The following is a 16,928-nucleotide window of genomic DNA, read 5'->3' on the forward strand; positions in this document are numbered from 1 at the left end:
TTTCCCCACAAATAGAGCTTTCTTTTGGTGGTATTTGATCACCTCTGCGGTTTTTACTTTTTGCGCTATAAACAAAAATAGAGCGACAATTTTGAAAAAAAAAACAATTAGCCAGATTCAGGTAACTTACGACGGGTCGTATTTCGGGTTGTAAAAAATGATCGTGTGTGGGCTACAACAACGTTTTAAACCCGCGCATGCCTAGAAGCAAGTTATGAGATGGGAACGCTCGTTCAGGTAAAACTACCGTTCATAATGGAGTAAGCACATTCATCACGCTGTAACAGACAAAAAAGAGCAAATCGTCTTTTTCTAACAAGGAATCAGCTAAAAGCAGCTCAAAGGCGAATAGAACTTCCCCTTTAGAGTGCCGTCGTACGTGTTGTACGTCACCGCGCTTTGTTCATCATTTTTCAAAAATGATGGTGTGTGGGCAACATCGTTTTTAAAGATGAAGTTGGAAAAACGTTGTTTTTTGTACATGCTGAAAACCCCCCAAAAAAATGTATGCCGAAAAACGATCGTGTGTACACGGCATTAGTCTTTGTATTGTGTGTCTGTGTGCGCCACACTAAGCATGGACAACAGAAAGAGGAGAAGAGAACTGTCTGAGGACTTGAGAACCAAAATTGTGAAAAAATACCAACAATCTCAAGGTTACAAGTCCATCTCCAGAGATCTAGATTTGCCTTTGTCCACAGTACACAACATTATCAATAAGTTTGCAACCCATGGCACTGTAGCTAATCTCTCTGGGCGTGGACGGAAGAAAAAAATTTATGAAAGGTTGCAATGCAGGATAGTCCGGATGGTGGATAAGCCGCCCCAAACAAGTTCCAAAGAAATTCAAGCTGTCCTGCAGGCTCAGGGAGCATCAGCGCCAACTATCCGTCGACATTTAAATAAAATGTACTTGGGTAAGCCAAAATCCTTCTGGGAAAACGTCTTGTGGACAGATGAGACCAAGATAGAGCTTTTTGGTAAAGCACATCATTCTACTGTTTACCGAAAACAGAATGAGGCCTACAAAGAAAAGAACACAGTGGGCCAGATTCATCAATAGATACGCCGGCGGATCTCCTGATCCGCTGTCGTATCTGTGAGAGCCGACGGTCGGATCTGTGAGATCCCACGGTCGGAGCTATGCGACTGATTCATAAGAATCAGTTCCGCATAGATCTCCCTTAGATCCGACTGGTGTAATTACGTGACTTACACCAGTCGAATCTTAGGCTGTAATCTCCAGCCGGCCGCTAGTTGTCGTCGCTTTGTTTTACACGTCGCATATGCAAATGAGGAAAACCGCCGATTCACGTCCGTACGCCCGCCCGTCACTCTTTTTCAACGTCATTTGCGTTCGGCTTTTCCCGGCGGAGAGCTACTCCTGCTATATGAGGGGTAGCTAATGTTAAGTATGGCCGCCGTTCCCGCGCCGAGATTCAAAATTTTTACGTCGTTTGCGTAAGTCGATCGGGAATCCCGATGGCCGCAATTGACGTACCCGCCGCTAACAATGACATCCTAGCGTCGTCATTTGGAGCATGCGCACTGGGCTTTTTCGCCGGCGGCGCATGCGCAGTTAAATCGGAGCGGGAACACGCCTGATTTAAATTGTAGACTCCCCCTAGCCGCGGAATTTGCATTCCGCCGGGGGGAGTTACGATCCAACGGTGCAATTTGCGAGGTAAGTGCTTTATGAATCATGCACTAGCCTCGCTAAATTGCACCGGCGGATGGTAAACCAGGTAGATCTAGCGGATCTAAAGATCCGCTGAGCTACATGAATCCGGCCCAGTAACTACTGTGAAATATGGTGGAGGTTCAATGATGTTTTGGGGTTGTTTTGCTGCCTCTGGCACTGGGTGCCTTGAATGTGTGCAGGGCATCATGAAATCTGAGGATTACCAAAGGATTTTGGGTCACACTGTAGTGCCCAGTGTCAGAAAGCTGGGTTTGTGTCCGAGATCTTGGGTCTTTCAGCAGGACAATGACCCCAAACATACGTCGAAAAGCACCCAGAAATGGATGGAAACAAAGCGCTGGAGAGTTCTAAAGTGGCCAGCAATGAGTCCAGATCTAAATCCCATTGAACACCTGTGGAGAGATATTAAAATTGCTGTTGGGAAAAGGCGCCCTTCCAATAAGAGAGACCTGGAGCCGTTTGCAAAGGAAGAGTGGTCCAATATTCCGGGTGAGAGGTCTAAGAAGCTTATTGATGGTTATAGGAAGCGACCGATTTCAGTTATATTTTCCAAAGGGTGTGCAACCAAATATTAAGTTAAGGGTGCCAAGAATTTTGACCAGCCCATTTTTGGAGTTTTGTGTGACATTATGTCCAATTTGCTTTTTTTCCTCACTTTTTTTGTTTTGTTCCAATACACACAAAGGGGTAGATTCACATACCTACGCTGCGCCCGGCGCAGATGTCAGATACGCTACGCCGCTGTAACTTACTTTGAGTTGGTTTGAATCCTCAACGAATTCGCGCCGTAAGTTACGGCGGCATAGTGTATCTCTCGCGGCGTAAGGGCACGGAATTCAAATTGGGCGGGTAGGGGGCGTGTTTCATTTAAATGAACGAACTGCGCATGCGCCGTCCCTAAAAAAAAATCCGGCGTGCATTGCTCTAAATGACGTCGCAAGGATGTCATTGGTTTTGACGTGGACGTAAATTACGTCCAGCCCCATTCACGGACGACTTACGCAAACGACGTAAAATTTTCAAAATTATACGCAGGAACGACGGCCATACTTAACATTGAGTACGCCACCATATAGCAGTTTGAACTATACGCTGGAAAAAGCCGAACGGAAACGACGTAAAAAAATGCGACGGCCGCTCGTACGTTCGTGGATCGTCGGAAATAGCTAATTTGCATACCCGACGCGGAATACGACGGGAACGCCACCTAGCGGCCGCAGAAAAATTGCATCTAAGATCCGACGGCATACTAAGGTGTACGCCTGTCGGATCTTGTAGATACCAAAACAAAGGTAGGACGTGCAAAATTTGAAATTATGCGGCGTATCAACAAAGATATTTCTTTGAGGATCTGCCCCAAAGCGAATAAACACGTGTATAGCAAAACATGTGTTACTGCAATACTTTTCTGTGAGAAATACTTGATTTTCAGGAAAAATTTCTGGGGTGCCAACAATTTCAGCCATGACTGTATAATCAGCCAAGCATTACCAAATATCTTATGGTAAACAAGCAGATATCATGGGAGATACAAGTTTGACGTTTGGCAGCTGTGAAGTTGAAGAAACTCCCATAGAGACCTCACTGTCGCTAATGATGCCGTCTAAATTGCAGAGGCAGGAGACTATAAATATAGATCTAGCGGGTCAGACAATTTACACCGATTACTACTAAAGTCTAACCTTTAACCTCCACTCACCTGCGATCTACTACATCTACACAGAAGGTATGGGATGAGTAGGGCTCCACCAGATTCAAATGTAACTTCTCATTTAAACCCCATTTAGTGCTAAATTACCATCATATCACGAGTAGAAATATTGCGCTTTATTTTCCAGCTATTACAGAATTTCTACTTTGCCCCTTCTATCTAAACATGCTCATTACAAGTTGGGATTATCTTTTTGTTATGTTAAGCTTTGGTAACAAAGGGCCAGATTCAGGTAGGAGATACGACGGCGTATCTCCAGATACGCCGTCGTATCTCTGAGTCTGAGGCGTCGTATCTTGGCGCCTGATTCAAAGAATCAGATACGCCAGAATTTCTCTAAAATACGACCAGCGTAAGTCTCCTACGCCGTCGTATCTTAACTGCATATTTACGCTGGGCGCTAGGTGGCGCTTCCGTCGATTTACGCGTCGAATATGGTAATGAGCTAGATACGCCGATTCTCAAAACGTACCTGCGGCCGGCGCATTTTTTTACGTCGTTTGCGTAAGGCTTTTTTTCGGCGTATAGTTACCCCTGCTCTATGAGGCGTAGATGAGGCTTACTAATGTTAGGTATGGACGTCGGAACAGCGTCAAATTTTTCAAGTTTTACGTCGTTTGCGTAAGTCGTCCGTGAATGGGGCTGGACGTAAGTTACGTTCACGTCGACTAGGCATTGAGCGGGCGCAATTTAATTTGAAAAATCGACGTGATACTGAGCATGCGCGCGCATGCGCCGTTCGATAAAAGCGTCATTTACGTGGGGTCACAATAAATTTACATAAAACACGCCCACATCTTCCACATTTGACTTAGGCGGGCTTACGCCGGCCAATTTACGCTACGCCGCCGCAACTTACGGAGCAAGTGCTTTGTGAATACTGCACTTGCCTGTCAAAGTTGCGGAGGCGTAGCGTAAATACGATACGCTACGCCCGCACACAAATGCGCGCTCCCTACGAGAATCTGGGCCAAAGTTGATAAAATACTGCTTTTGTTGATTCAGAAAAAGAAAATATTTTGTTGTGGTTGATGAAGAAGACAAACCAAAATCCCTTCCTTGCTGTTATTGTTGATTCAGAAGAAGGGAAAACTTAAATCTGACCAATGTATCTGCTCATTTATTTACTCTCTAATAGGATTCAGACTGACACTTTCCATTGCCAGAGCAGGTTTTGTGTTTTTTTAGCCATGTGTTTCACAGATTTTCAGTATAAAAATGATTAAAGTGAATTTTAGGGCACACAATCACAATACATATATATTACCAAAAGTATTGAGACTCGTACAGTTGGGGCCAACATCCAATCTAGGTCCCCTACATACTAAGGGCCAGATCCACGTTGATCGGCGTATTTTTAAGCTACTACGCCGCCGCTACTTTGAGAGGCAAGTGCTGTATTCTCAAAGCACTTGCGTCTAAAGTTACGGCGGCATAGCATAAATGTGTCGGCGTAAGGGCGCGGAGTTCAAATGACAAAGATGTGGGCGTGTTTTATGTTAATTCTACTTGACCCCACGTAAATGAAGTTTTTTTTTAACGGCGCATGCGCCGTCCGTGGGGGTATCCCAGTGCGCATGCTCGAAATCACGTCGCAAATAGTCAATGCTTTTGACGTGAACGTAATTTACGCAAAGCCCTATTCACAAACGTTTTACGCAAACAACGGAAAATTTGATGCTGGCCCGACGTCCACACTTAACATTGCGTACGCCTCATAGAGCAGGGGTAACGTTACGCCGAAAAAAGCCTTACGTAAACGGCGTAAAAAAATGCGCCGGGCGGACGTACGTTTGTGGATCGGTGTATCTAGCTAATTTGCATACTCGACGCGGAAATCAACGGAATCGCCACCTAGCGGCCAGTGTAAATATGCACCTTAGATCCGACGGCGTACTAAGATGTACGTCAGATGGATCTAGCCCAGCTTCAGGCGTATCTTGTTTTGTGGATACAAAACAAAGATACGCCGGAGCATCCTAGAAGTTACGCCACGTATCAATAGATACGCCAGCGTAACTTCTTTGTGGATCTGGCCCTAACTATATATAACTATATATATTATTCTATCTTTTCATGTGACAACACTGAAGAAATGGCACTTTGCAACAATGTAAAGTAGTGAGTGTACAGCTTGTATAACAGTGTAAATTTGCTGTCCCCTAAAAATAACTCAACACACAGCCATTAATGTCTAAACCGCGGGCACCCCTAAGTGAAAATGTCCAAATTGGGCCCAAATTTGCAAATATTTTGTGTGGTCACCATTATTTTCCAGCACTTCCTTGAACCTCTTGGGTATGGAGTTCACCAGAGCTTCACAGGTTGCCACTGGAGTCCTCTTCCACTCCTCCATGATGACATCACAGAGCTGGGGGATGTTAGAGACCTTGCGCTCCTCCACCTTCCGTTTGAGGATGTCCCACAGATACTCAATAGGGTTTAGGTCTGGAGACATCCTTGGCCAGTCCATCACCTTTACCCTCAGCTTCTTTAGAAAGGCAGTGGTGGTCTTGGAGGTGTGTTTGGTGTCATTATCATGTTGGAATACTGCCCTGCAGCCCAGTGTCCGAAGGGAGGGGATCATGCTCTGCTTCAGTATGTCACAGTACATGTTGGCATTTATGGTTCCCTCAATGATCTGTAGCTCCCCAGTGCCAACAACACTCATGCAGCCCCAGACCATGGCACTCCCACCACCATGCTTGACTATAGGCAAGACAAACTTGTCTTTATACTCCTCACCTGGTTGCCGCCACACACGCCTGACACCATCTGAACCAAATACATTTATCTTGGTCTCATCAGACTACAGGACATGGTTCCAGTAATTCATGTCCTTAATCTGCTTGTCTTCAGCAAACTGTTTGCGGACTTTCTTGTGCATCATCTTTAGAAGAGGCTTCCTTATGGGATGACAGCCATGCAGACCAATTTGATGCAGTGTGCGGCGTAAGGTCTGAGCACTGACAGGCCGACCCCCCATCCCTTCAACCTCTGCAGCAATGCTGGCAGCACTCATACGTCTATTTCCCAAAGACAACCTCTGGTTACCTGACAGGACCGTGGATCTGTGTGTTTACACACACAGATTCACAGTCCTGCCGTGATTACGGGCAATCGCGGGTGCCTGGCAGACACTGCCAGGCATGTACACCGGATCTCGAGCGATGCCGCGGGCACGCGTGTGCGCCCCCTAGACAGCCGGGAAGCCCAGGACGTCATATGACGTCCACCCAGGATGGGAGATCACATCTGTGGATGTCATTTGACTATGGGCGGGATGTCAAGTGGTTAAAGGGGGCAATACACGGTATTAACAACTGGAGTATGTAAACTTTTTATCAGGGTAATTTCTGTTGCCATTATGATTTAAAAAGAGTAAACACAGTTGATTGATAATAAATGGATTTAGCCAAACACTAAACATGAGTGAAAAAAAAGTTTTTGTGTTATCATTTATATTCTCTGAAAAATGGCCAAAAAATCGTAAATTCTGCCAGGGTATGTAAACTTATGAGCACAACTGTATATCCCATAGTTTGTAGACGCTATAACTTTTGTGTAAACTAAAAAATATACAATTGGGAAACCGCAAATACCACCAAAAGAAAGCTCTATTTGTTGGGATAAAAAGGACCTCAATTTTATTTGGGTACATCGTCACACGACGCTAGGAAGGTAAGTGGCTCCTGTCTAAATTGGCCCTAGTATGGCCCTAATTGGCCCAGGACACCATATGACTTCCTGGAATTTGAGTGGAGATATCTGAATGATGGGTGCAGCTACAGGCATCATCCAGATATGGTCTTTTTTTCAACTGACAATTTCCTCCCATGTAAAAGCCACCAGCACCCATCAAATGCAGCCTCACCATCGCCCATCAAATGCAGCCTCCCCAGCACCCATCAAATGCAGCCTCCCCAGTGCCCATCAAATACAGCCTCCCCAGCGCCTGTCAAGTGTCAATGAATGTTTGCTTGCTTCCATTCATTCAGGAGTTTGGATACAGACACAGTCCTCGGCCACCGCTGCGCCTCTGACATTATGTGTGAACGGAGCGGTGGCTGCTGCCTGCGGATGCTGAGACTTAGTTGCTTGCTGCAGAGAGAAGAGAGTAGGAATACCAGTGGCCAGGCGCCCTAGGCAGCAGTGCGGCGGCCCTGATGCCTTACATTGGTGGTCAGTGAAGTTGTGATCCCTTACATTGGTAGTCAGCTAAAAAGCAAACCCCTACATTGGTGGTCAGTGGAGAAGTGACTGCTTATACCGGTGGTCATTGGAGATGGGCTCCCTTCATAGGAGGTCATTGAGACATAGGCCACTAAAATTTGTGGTCAATGGGAACAGGATCCCTGTACATCGGTATTCAGTTTTAGTAGGGGCCCTACTTTGGTGATCAGTGGAAAGTATGCCTCTTATGTTGGGGAACACTGGGAAGAATGCCTCTTACACTAATCAATTTAATGCCCCCTTACATTACTGTTCAGGGTTGTGCCCACTTACATTGGGGGTCATTAAGATCCGACATCTAAAAAATCAATGCGGTCATCAGTTACTTACCTGAAACACAAGAACAAAGGTTCCACAGGTTTCATTTAGTTGACTCTGCTGAGTGATGTCAGTGCTGGTGGGAACTAATAGCCAGATTCAGGTAGGGGCGCGCATCTTTAAGGCGGCGTAGCGTACCGTATTTACGCTACGCCGCCTTAAGTCAGAGAGGCAAGTAATGTATTCACAAAGTACTTGCCTCCTAACTTACGGCGGCGTAGCGTAAATGGGGCTGGCGTAAGCGCACCTAATTCAAATGAGGATGAGGGGGGCGTGTTTTATGTAAATGATTGGTGACCCGACGTTGAATGACGTTTTTTAGGAACGGCGCATGCGCCGTCCGTGTACATATCCCAGTGTGCATTGCTCCAAAGTACGCCGCAAGGACGTATTGGTTTCGACGTGAACGTAAATTACGTCCAGCCCTATTCACGGACAACCTACGCAAACAACGTAAACATTTTCAAATTTGGACGCGGGAACGACAGCCATACTTAACATTGACTAGGCCAGCTATTTGATGGAATAACTTTACGCCGGAAAACGCCTTACGTAAACGGCGTATCTGTACTGCGACAGGCGCGCGTACATTCGTGAATCGGCGTATCTAGGTATTTACATATTCTACGCCAAACTCAACGGAAGCGCCACCTGGCGGCCAGCCTAAATATTGCACCCTAAGATACGACGGCGCAGGCTGTCATATCTTAGCTTGGTTTAAGTGTATCTCAGTTTGAGAATACACTTAAACTTACGACGGCGCAGATTCCGAGTTACGGCGGCATATCTACTGATACGCCGGCGTAACTATTTCTGAATCTGGCTATCAGTGGGAAATCTATCCAACGCAGCTCAAGAAACACCTAGCTACCTCTGAAGGAATGCAAGGGTTCTACAGAAGCCTGGTTGAGAAAAGATGGCATAGGGTGATGATTGGGTTATAGAAGTCAGATTTTTTTAAAGGATTTTTTATTACTAAAACATGTATTCATATTTTGGCAGTTTCCACCTCCTTTGGTCATGACAAACATCTCGGATCTCCAGAGAAATACAACCCAAGTAGTCGGTCTAAGCAATTTTGAGATAGTGAGGTTGATCTTACTCAGCATAACACTTACAAATTTCGTAATCTTCTCCTATTTCATGGCAATTATGCTAAGTGTCGGCTTCACCAACGCCATTGCCCGCCAAGAAGTCCGCTACATCTTGTTTACGCACATGCTTTTCAATGACTCGGTCTATCTCTTCTTTAGCATGTTCTTGTTCTTAACTTCCTATTTTTCCACCAAGTACCCTGCACCTTTCTGCTATATATTTATCATCGTGAGCTCCACTTCTCTGAAGATCACTCCCTACAACCTGGCCATCATGTCTTTGGAGCGCTATATCGCCATATGTTTTCCGTTAAGACACAGCGAGATCTGCACTTTACAAAGAATGGGTATCGCTATTGCAATTACTTGGGCCATTGGAATCTTACCTAATGTTGCAGATGTTTTTGTTTTGACTTTGACCGTCGAGAAAACATTTTTTGCTAGGATTGTAATTTGCAGTCGCTCTTCCTTCATTGTCGCATCGGTCCAGGATACCATAAGACTTGTAAGCCACGCCTCAACGTTTTCTTTGGTGGGGCTCATAATCATCCTCACATACATCAAGATCATGTTGGTGGCTTTCAAGGTTGACTCAAGAAAGTCGTCTGCCTCTAAAGCTGGAAGAACGGTCATGCTCCACGCCATTCAGCTCCTGCTGTGTATGATGGCTTACAGCTACAGCATCGTTGAGACCATTTTTAAAGATTATATCAATTTACTCCCCATCATCAACTTTTGTTTTTTCATGTGCTTGCCGAGGTTCCTCAGCCCTTTCATTTATGGGATTAGGGATGAGCTCTTTCGTAAACAGATTAAAAAATTTACTGTGTGCTATTTAAAAAAAAAACCATAGTCTAAAATAAAATGTAAAAGACATGGGATGTGGAATTAGAATGTTTGAAATACAATGTTTTAGCACAAAATAAAAGGTATCTATTCTATTCAATGTAAAACCAAAACAGCCAATCACAGTAGTCACGTGATTGGAAAGTCCGTCTAGCCCCTAAAGACCCACTAAAAGGGGCATAGTGGGTGGAAAGTAATGCCGCGTACACACCATCACTTTATGTGATGAAAAAAAAACGACTTTTTTAAAAATGTCAATTAACCACTTGCCCACCGCCGCATGTATATGTACGTCCACAAATGGGCGTACAGGTACGTCCCCGCCTTTCCGCGGGTTGGGGGTCCGATCGGGACCCCCCCCCCCCCCGCTACATGCGGCGGTCGGATTCCCGTGGGGAGCGATCCGGGACAACGGCGCGGCTATTCGTTTATAGCCGCTCCGTCGCGATCGCTCCCCGGAGCTGAAGAACGGGGAGAGCCGTATGTAAACACGGCTTCCCTGTGCTTCACTGTGGCGGCGCATCGATCGAGTGATCCCTTTTATAGGGAGACTCGATCGATGATGTCAGTCCTACAGCCACACCCCCCTACAGTTGTAAACACACACTAGGTGAACCCTAACTCCTACAACGCCACCTGTGGTTAACTCCCAAACTGCAACTGTCATTTTCACAATAAACAATGTAATTTAAATGCATTTTTTGCTGTGAAAATTACAATGGTCCCAAAAATGTGTCAAAATTGTCCAATGTGTCCGCCATAATGTCGTAGTCACGAAAAAAATTGCTGATCGCCGCCATTAGTAGTAAAAAAAAAATAATTTATAAAAATGCAATAAAACTATCCCCAATTTTGTAAACGCTATAAATTTTGCGCAAACCAATCGATAAACGCTTATTGCGATTTTTTTTACCAAAAATAGGTAGAAGAATACGTATCGGCCTAAACTGAGGAAAAAAAATTATTATAGCAAAAAGTAAAAAATATAGAATTTTTTTCAAAATTGTCGCTCTATTTTTGTTTATAGCGCAAAAAATAAAAACCGCAGAGGTGATCAAATACCACCAAAAGAAAGCTCTATTTGTGGGAAAAAAAGGACGCCAATTTTGTTTGGGAGCCAAGTCGCACGACAGCGCAATTGTCTGTTAAAGCGACGCAGTGCCGAATCGCAAAACCTGGCCTGGGCATTTAGCTGCCTAAAGGTCCGGGGCTTAAGTGGTTAAAATGACCGCGTGTGGGGAAAACTTTGTTTTATGTCTTGTGAAAAACGACAAAAAAAAATTGAAGCATGCTTCAATTTTTTGTGTCGTTTTTCAAAACGTCGTTTTTTGTGTCACAAAAATATTACCGTGTGTAGCTAAAACGACGTTTAAAACAACGTTTTTAAACCCGCGCATGCTCAGAAGCTAGTTATGAAGCGAGCTTCAATGGAAAAAAGTGCTGAACGTAACCTCGCTTTGCTAGAGCATTTTGAAAAAACGATGGTGTGTAGACAACGTCGTTTTTGAAAATGAAGTTTCAAAAACGTCGTTTTTTTACTTCACAAAAAATTTCGTTTTTTTTCATCACATAAAGTGATAGGGCTAGATTCACATAGATTAGCGGATCTTTAGATCCGCGTAATCTATGTGATTTACGATCCGCCGGTGCAATTTAGCGAGGCTAGTGCAGTATTCACAAAGCACTTACCTCGAAAATTGCACCGTCGGATCGTAACTCCCCGGCGGAATTCAAATTCCGCGGCTAGGGGGAGTGTACAATTTAAATCAGGCGCGTTCCCACGCCGATTTAACTGCGCATGCACCGCCGGCGAAATTTCCCAGTGCGCATGCTCCAAATGACGTCGCTAGGACGTCATTGTTTTCGGCGGCAACGTCAATTGCGGCCATCCGTATTCCAGACCGACTTACGCAAACAACGTAAAAATTTGAAACTCGGCGCGGGAACGATGGCCATACTTAACATTAGCTACCCCTCATATAGCAGGGGTAACTATCCGCCTGAAAAAGCCAAAGGCAAACGACGTAACAAAAAAGCGACGGGCGGGCGTTCGTTTCTGAATCGGCGGTTCTCCTCATTTGCATATCCGACGCGTAAAAGACCGAGGCGACACCTAGCGGCCCGGCGGGAGATTGCAGCCTAAGATCCGACGGTGTAAGTCACTTACAACAGTCGGATCTAAGGGAGATCTATGCGGAACTGATTCTTATGAATCAGTCGCATAGATCCGACCGTCGGATCTCAGAGATACGATGGCGTATCTCTTTGTGAATCTGGCCCACGGTGTGTACGCGGCATAAGAGGTTAAGGTATGGAAATAAGCAGTGCTTTAAGTGGGCCAAAAGAGGTGCCGGTACTCTATTAGGCGCCGGTGCTCCCTCCCCCCCCCCCAATACTGAACATGAAAATACCCTTGGCTGCGTGTGATGGGCACAGTGGCTGCATTTGATGGGCACAGTGGCTGCATTAGATGGGCACAGTGGCGACAATTGATGGTGGCACAGTGGCTGCGTGTGGTGGCACAGTGGCTGCGTGTGATGGCACAGTGGCTGCGTGTGATGGCACAGTGGCTGCGTTTGATGGGCACAGTGGCTGCATGTGATGGCACAGTGGTGACAATTGATGGCACAGTGGCAGTGTGAGTTGGCACAGTGGCTGCATGTGATGGCACAGTGGCGACAATTGATGGCACTGTGGCTACGTGTGTTCGCACAGTGGCTGCATGTGATGGCACAGTGGCTGCGTTTGGTGGCGCAGTGGCTGCGTGTGATGGGCAGAGTGGAGACAATTGATGGCACAGTGGCTGCGTTTGATGGGCACAGTGGCTGCGTTTGGTGGCACAGTGAGGCTGCAATTAATGGGGGGGTTTTTTAGTTAGAGAAGGCAAGCTCAAAATAACTCAAAAATATTTTTTTCTGCAATTTTTTTATTAAAAAACTGATGGTCACCTCAGTCCAACCCCCCCTCCCTCCAATACAGTCAATTATTTTCTTACTTTCTTCTGTTGCAGTCCTGAGTCCAGGATCCAGACAGTAGCAGCACTAGGAACTGTAGACGCAGGCTGAGCTGAGGCTCCTCGTGACTTGGGCTTCTTTCCTTGCCGCCGACACAGCTCCCTGCGCGAGTCCTCCTCTCACCTCTCACCTCGCCTCCGGCGTGACGTCACGCGGCGCACTCCGGGGAATGAACCAACTCTCCTCCATGGGGGGGGGGGGGTCGAGGAAACGCACAGGACAGGAGTGACAGGACAGAGGAAAGGGAGCCAGGAGCGCACTCGGCAGCAGTGAGTCGGCTCCGGCGGGGCGGCATACAGTTTCTATTGTGACTGCGCTGCCTGTCTGACACACATTACCGGCCCGCAACTCGACAAGCCCACCGGCTGCGTTCCGGTACTGTAAACCCACGTACTGGGCGCACGGAGAGGTGCTGGTACTCTCCAGGGCCATTTTTGGAAGTGGCGGTACTGAGTACCGCCGCGTTCCGGCCCAGTTAAAGCACTGGAAATAAGTGTTGGAGTAACTTTGTGACACTCAAATAAACTGAAGAAGTAGCATGGAGAATCTGTGAAACATTATAGAACAAGTCTAGTTGAATGTGACTACTGCTAGCTATACTAAAACCTGAAAAAAAAAGAACCTTTACAGACATATAGCATTGCTAGCGGTTAGATGTTTTTGGTGGAAGAGGCTTTGTATTTAAAGAGAAAGTAAACTTCCTCTGCAGACATTTACCTATAGGTAAGCCCAGGGCATTTTTTTTCTGAAAATCGTTGCAGGAACTCAACCATGACAAATTTCACTTACAGAAGGGTCTTAAAGGTGCATTAAATACCAGGAGTGCATTACGTACAAAGTGCTGAGTTGGGGACACAGAGTGCAGAGTTCAGTGGTGTGCTACGTGCAGAGTTCAGGGGGTGTGCTACATACGTTGTGGAGAGTTAGAAGGATCTGCATACAGAGTGCAGAGTTCAGTGGTGTGCTACGTTCAGAGTTTAGGGGGTGTGCTACATAAATTGTGCAGAGTTAGAAGGTGCTCTGCATACAGAGTGCAGAGTTCAGTGGTGTGCTATGTGCAGAGTTCGGGGGGGGGGGGTGCTACATAAATTGTGCAGAGTTAGAAGGTGCTCTGCATACAGAGTGCAGAGTTCAGTGGTGTCCTACGTGCAGAGTTCCGGGGGTGTGCTACATGAATTGTGCAGAGTAAGAAGGTGCTCTGCATACAGTGTGCAGAGTTCAGTGGTGTGTTACGTGCAGAGTTTGGGGGGTGTGACACATACATTGTGCAGAGTTAGAAGGTGCTCTGCATACAGAGTGCAGAGTTCAGTGGTGTCCTACGTGCAGAGTTCCGGGGGTGTGCTCCATAAATTGTGCAGAGTTAGAAGGTGCTCTTCATACAGAGTGCAGAGTTCAGTGGTGTGCTACGTGCAGAGTTTCGGGGGTGTGCTACATGCGTTGTGCAGAGTTAGAAGGTTCTCTGCATACAGAGTGCAGAGTTCAGTGTTGTGCTACATGCAGAGTTTGGGGGGTGTGCTACATACATTGTGCAGAGTTAGAAGGTGCTCTGCATACAGAGTGCAGAGTTCAGTGGTGTGCTACGTGCAGAGTTTCGGGGATGTGCTACATGCATTGTGCAGAGTAAGAAGGTGCTCTGCATACAGTGTGCAGAGTTCAGTGGTGTGCTACGTGCAGAGTTCGGGGGGTGTGCTACATACATTGTGCAGAGTTAGAAGGTGCTCTGCATACAGAGTGCAGAGTTCATGGGTGCACTTTGCCTTCTTCCACAGCTGCTTACCTCTGCATCTGTAGGTCGTGTACCGGGTGGGCTCTCCAAGATACAGTGAAGTCACGAACGAGGAAAGCAAATTTGACACCAACTTTTGTGAAACAGTTCTTTTCTTTTACTGTAACAAGGTATTAAACCGAAACCCCAAAATGAACACAGTAATAAGGTTACATACACCCAGCCGTAGCTGAGAACCCCTGTGCTGCACAGCAAGATGCCCCCGGGTGGATACCGAGGCAATTTGCCGTAATTTGCCTATTGGAGGATACAACTAGGACTGTCCCTCCGTACCTTTTATTACCCTTATCAGAACGCGAACGATTGTGTATATGCTTCGTTTCGGGGTCATCTGCGGTACAGCACAGCAGCTTACAAACGTATCACTTCTATGCAATATTTACCCCCTCCCTTTTGCATAACCAGTATGATAACACGGGTGTAAGTTTTACTTCCTTAATGAAGACACTAAACAGGTTTGTAGTTTGGAAGATTGCTCTCCGTATGTAATGTCTCTTTAAAGTGGTTGTAAACCCTCGGATACAACATTATAGAAAAAATTAGCACATAACACAAGCAGCTGATCGCTGCATGTGAAAGTTTACTCACCGCCGTCATTAGCTGTAAATTATTTTTTTTCGTTTTGATGACGTCACCGCGCTTGCGCATTGTAGCCCCGCAAATCCGGCCATTTGAAGCCTTGCCGAGTTTTCATCTACATTTCCGGCAGTAAATGTGAACGAGCTCCATGAGCGAGCTTCCCCTCTGTCCTCAGAAGAGAAGTCTCGCGATGTTACAGTCCTCCTGTTTCTGAAAACTCCTCCCCCCCGTGTGACTGAACAACACTGCAGCCTCAGACATTGGAACGAGTATATTGGTTGCCGTGGTAACGGCAATCCAGATCGAGGCTTGGTTACCGCGGTACGATGCATGCGAAAGATTTCTAACAGAGACCCAGTAAGGGCGGAAGTGACATCAGAAAGAGAAGCAATGAACAGGAGCTAGAATGGCGATTTCTATACCCGGAAGCATTGAAAAAAAGAACGCTAGCCAACAGGTATTTGCGGGCCTCGTTTTTTTAAATAATAAATGTAATAAGCATTGCAATGACCTTGGCTAATAGAATAACTAAAAAATAGAAAAAGTAGCCAAGGGTTTACAACCGCTTTAAGTAGCAGGATCCTTGTACTAATGGTAGCAACACTTTTGGCCTGATACACTGTGATGGCCTTGACTAACTACAGGCCTAATCTTTAGGCGCCAAACATCACTAGGCGGTGCGTGCACGATATTACTGACCCGGGTCTTGACCGATTAACGAAAGTCCTTTCAGCAACCATGAGGTACTGCAGGTGAGGTAGTTCTCTGTGTCTCAACTCCTATCAGCCTTCCTGAAAAACGATCCCTTTTTTCTCCGGACAGGCTCTGTACTGAACGGTGATTACTCAGCTGCCGTTCCTGAAGCTCTAGGACGCACGGTCCCCCCTGGATGCGAACAGATTCAATTTTCACACAGTTCCACAAAACATGTCTGCTCCAACTGCTTCCTGATTGCAGCTTTTCCAGCTCAGCTCCACCTCCTCTAAATAAGCAAGTGCTTGCAGTCTGTAGAAACAGCGGCCTCTTGTGGTCAAAACTCAGAATGGCAATTATACACAAAGGGCCAGATTCAGTAAGAATTGCACATTATTTACGTTTTTGCCCTGCGCCCCCGCAAATTTGCTCCGCTGCCCTTGATTCACAGAGCAGAAGCTCCGTAAATTGCGCGGGCGCGCCAACAAAATGCCCGGCGCAATTTAAATGATCCCGTAGGGGGCAGGAATCATTTAAATTAGGCGCGTTCCCGCGCCGATCGTAGAGCGCATGCTCCGTCGGGAAACTTTCCCGACGTGCATTGCGGCAAATGACGTCGCAAGGACGTCATTTGCTTCAAAGTGACGCCATTCACGATTCACTTATGCAAACTAGGTAAAATTCAAATTACGCAAACTAGGTAAAATTCAAATTTCGCGACGCGGGAACGACGGGTATACGTAACATGGAAAAAAACAAAAGAACAAAAGCTGGACAGCCGCACTCCAAAATTTTCTTTAAAAGAGATGTCTTTATTTTCAACTGTGCATACAGTCACTGCAAGCCCACAAAAATCTGTATTGGCCATACTGATTTTTGTGGGCTTGCAGTGACTGTATGCACAGTTGAAAATAAAGACATCTCTTTTAAAGAAAATTTTGGAGTGCGGCTG

At 46.1% G+C, this 16,928-nt stretch overlaps 1 protein-coding gene across 1 annotated transcript; it reads left to right on the forward strand.

The window, feature by feature from the left end:
• The first annotated feature begins 8,975 nt into the window (after positions 1–8,975).
• On the forward strand, positions 8,976–9,911 carry LOC120928192 (odorant receptor 131-2-like). The gene has a single exon (XM_040339301.1). It carries the CDS (start codon positions 8,985–8,987, stop codon positions 9,909–9,911), a length of 927 nt encoding a protein of 308 aa, XP_040195235.1. The 5' UTR covers positions 8,976–8,984.
• Positions 9,912–16,928: the final 7,017 nt, after the last annotated feature.

This window comes from Rana temporaria, chromosome 2, assembly GCF_905171775.1.
Source record: "Rana temporaria chromosome 2, aRanTem1.1, whole genome shotgun sequence".
NCBI lineage: Eukaryota > Metazoa > Chordata > Amphibia > Anura > Ranidae > Rana > Rana temporaria.

Excerpts from the sequence above, each read along its gene's own strand:
- LOC120928192 (XM_040339301.1), top strand. The coding sequence starts at position 8,985 with ATGACAAACATCTCGGATCTCCAGAGAAATACAACCCAAGTAGTCGGT.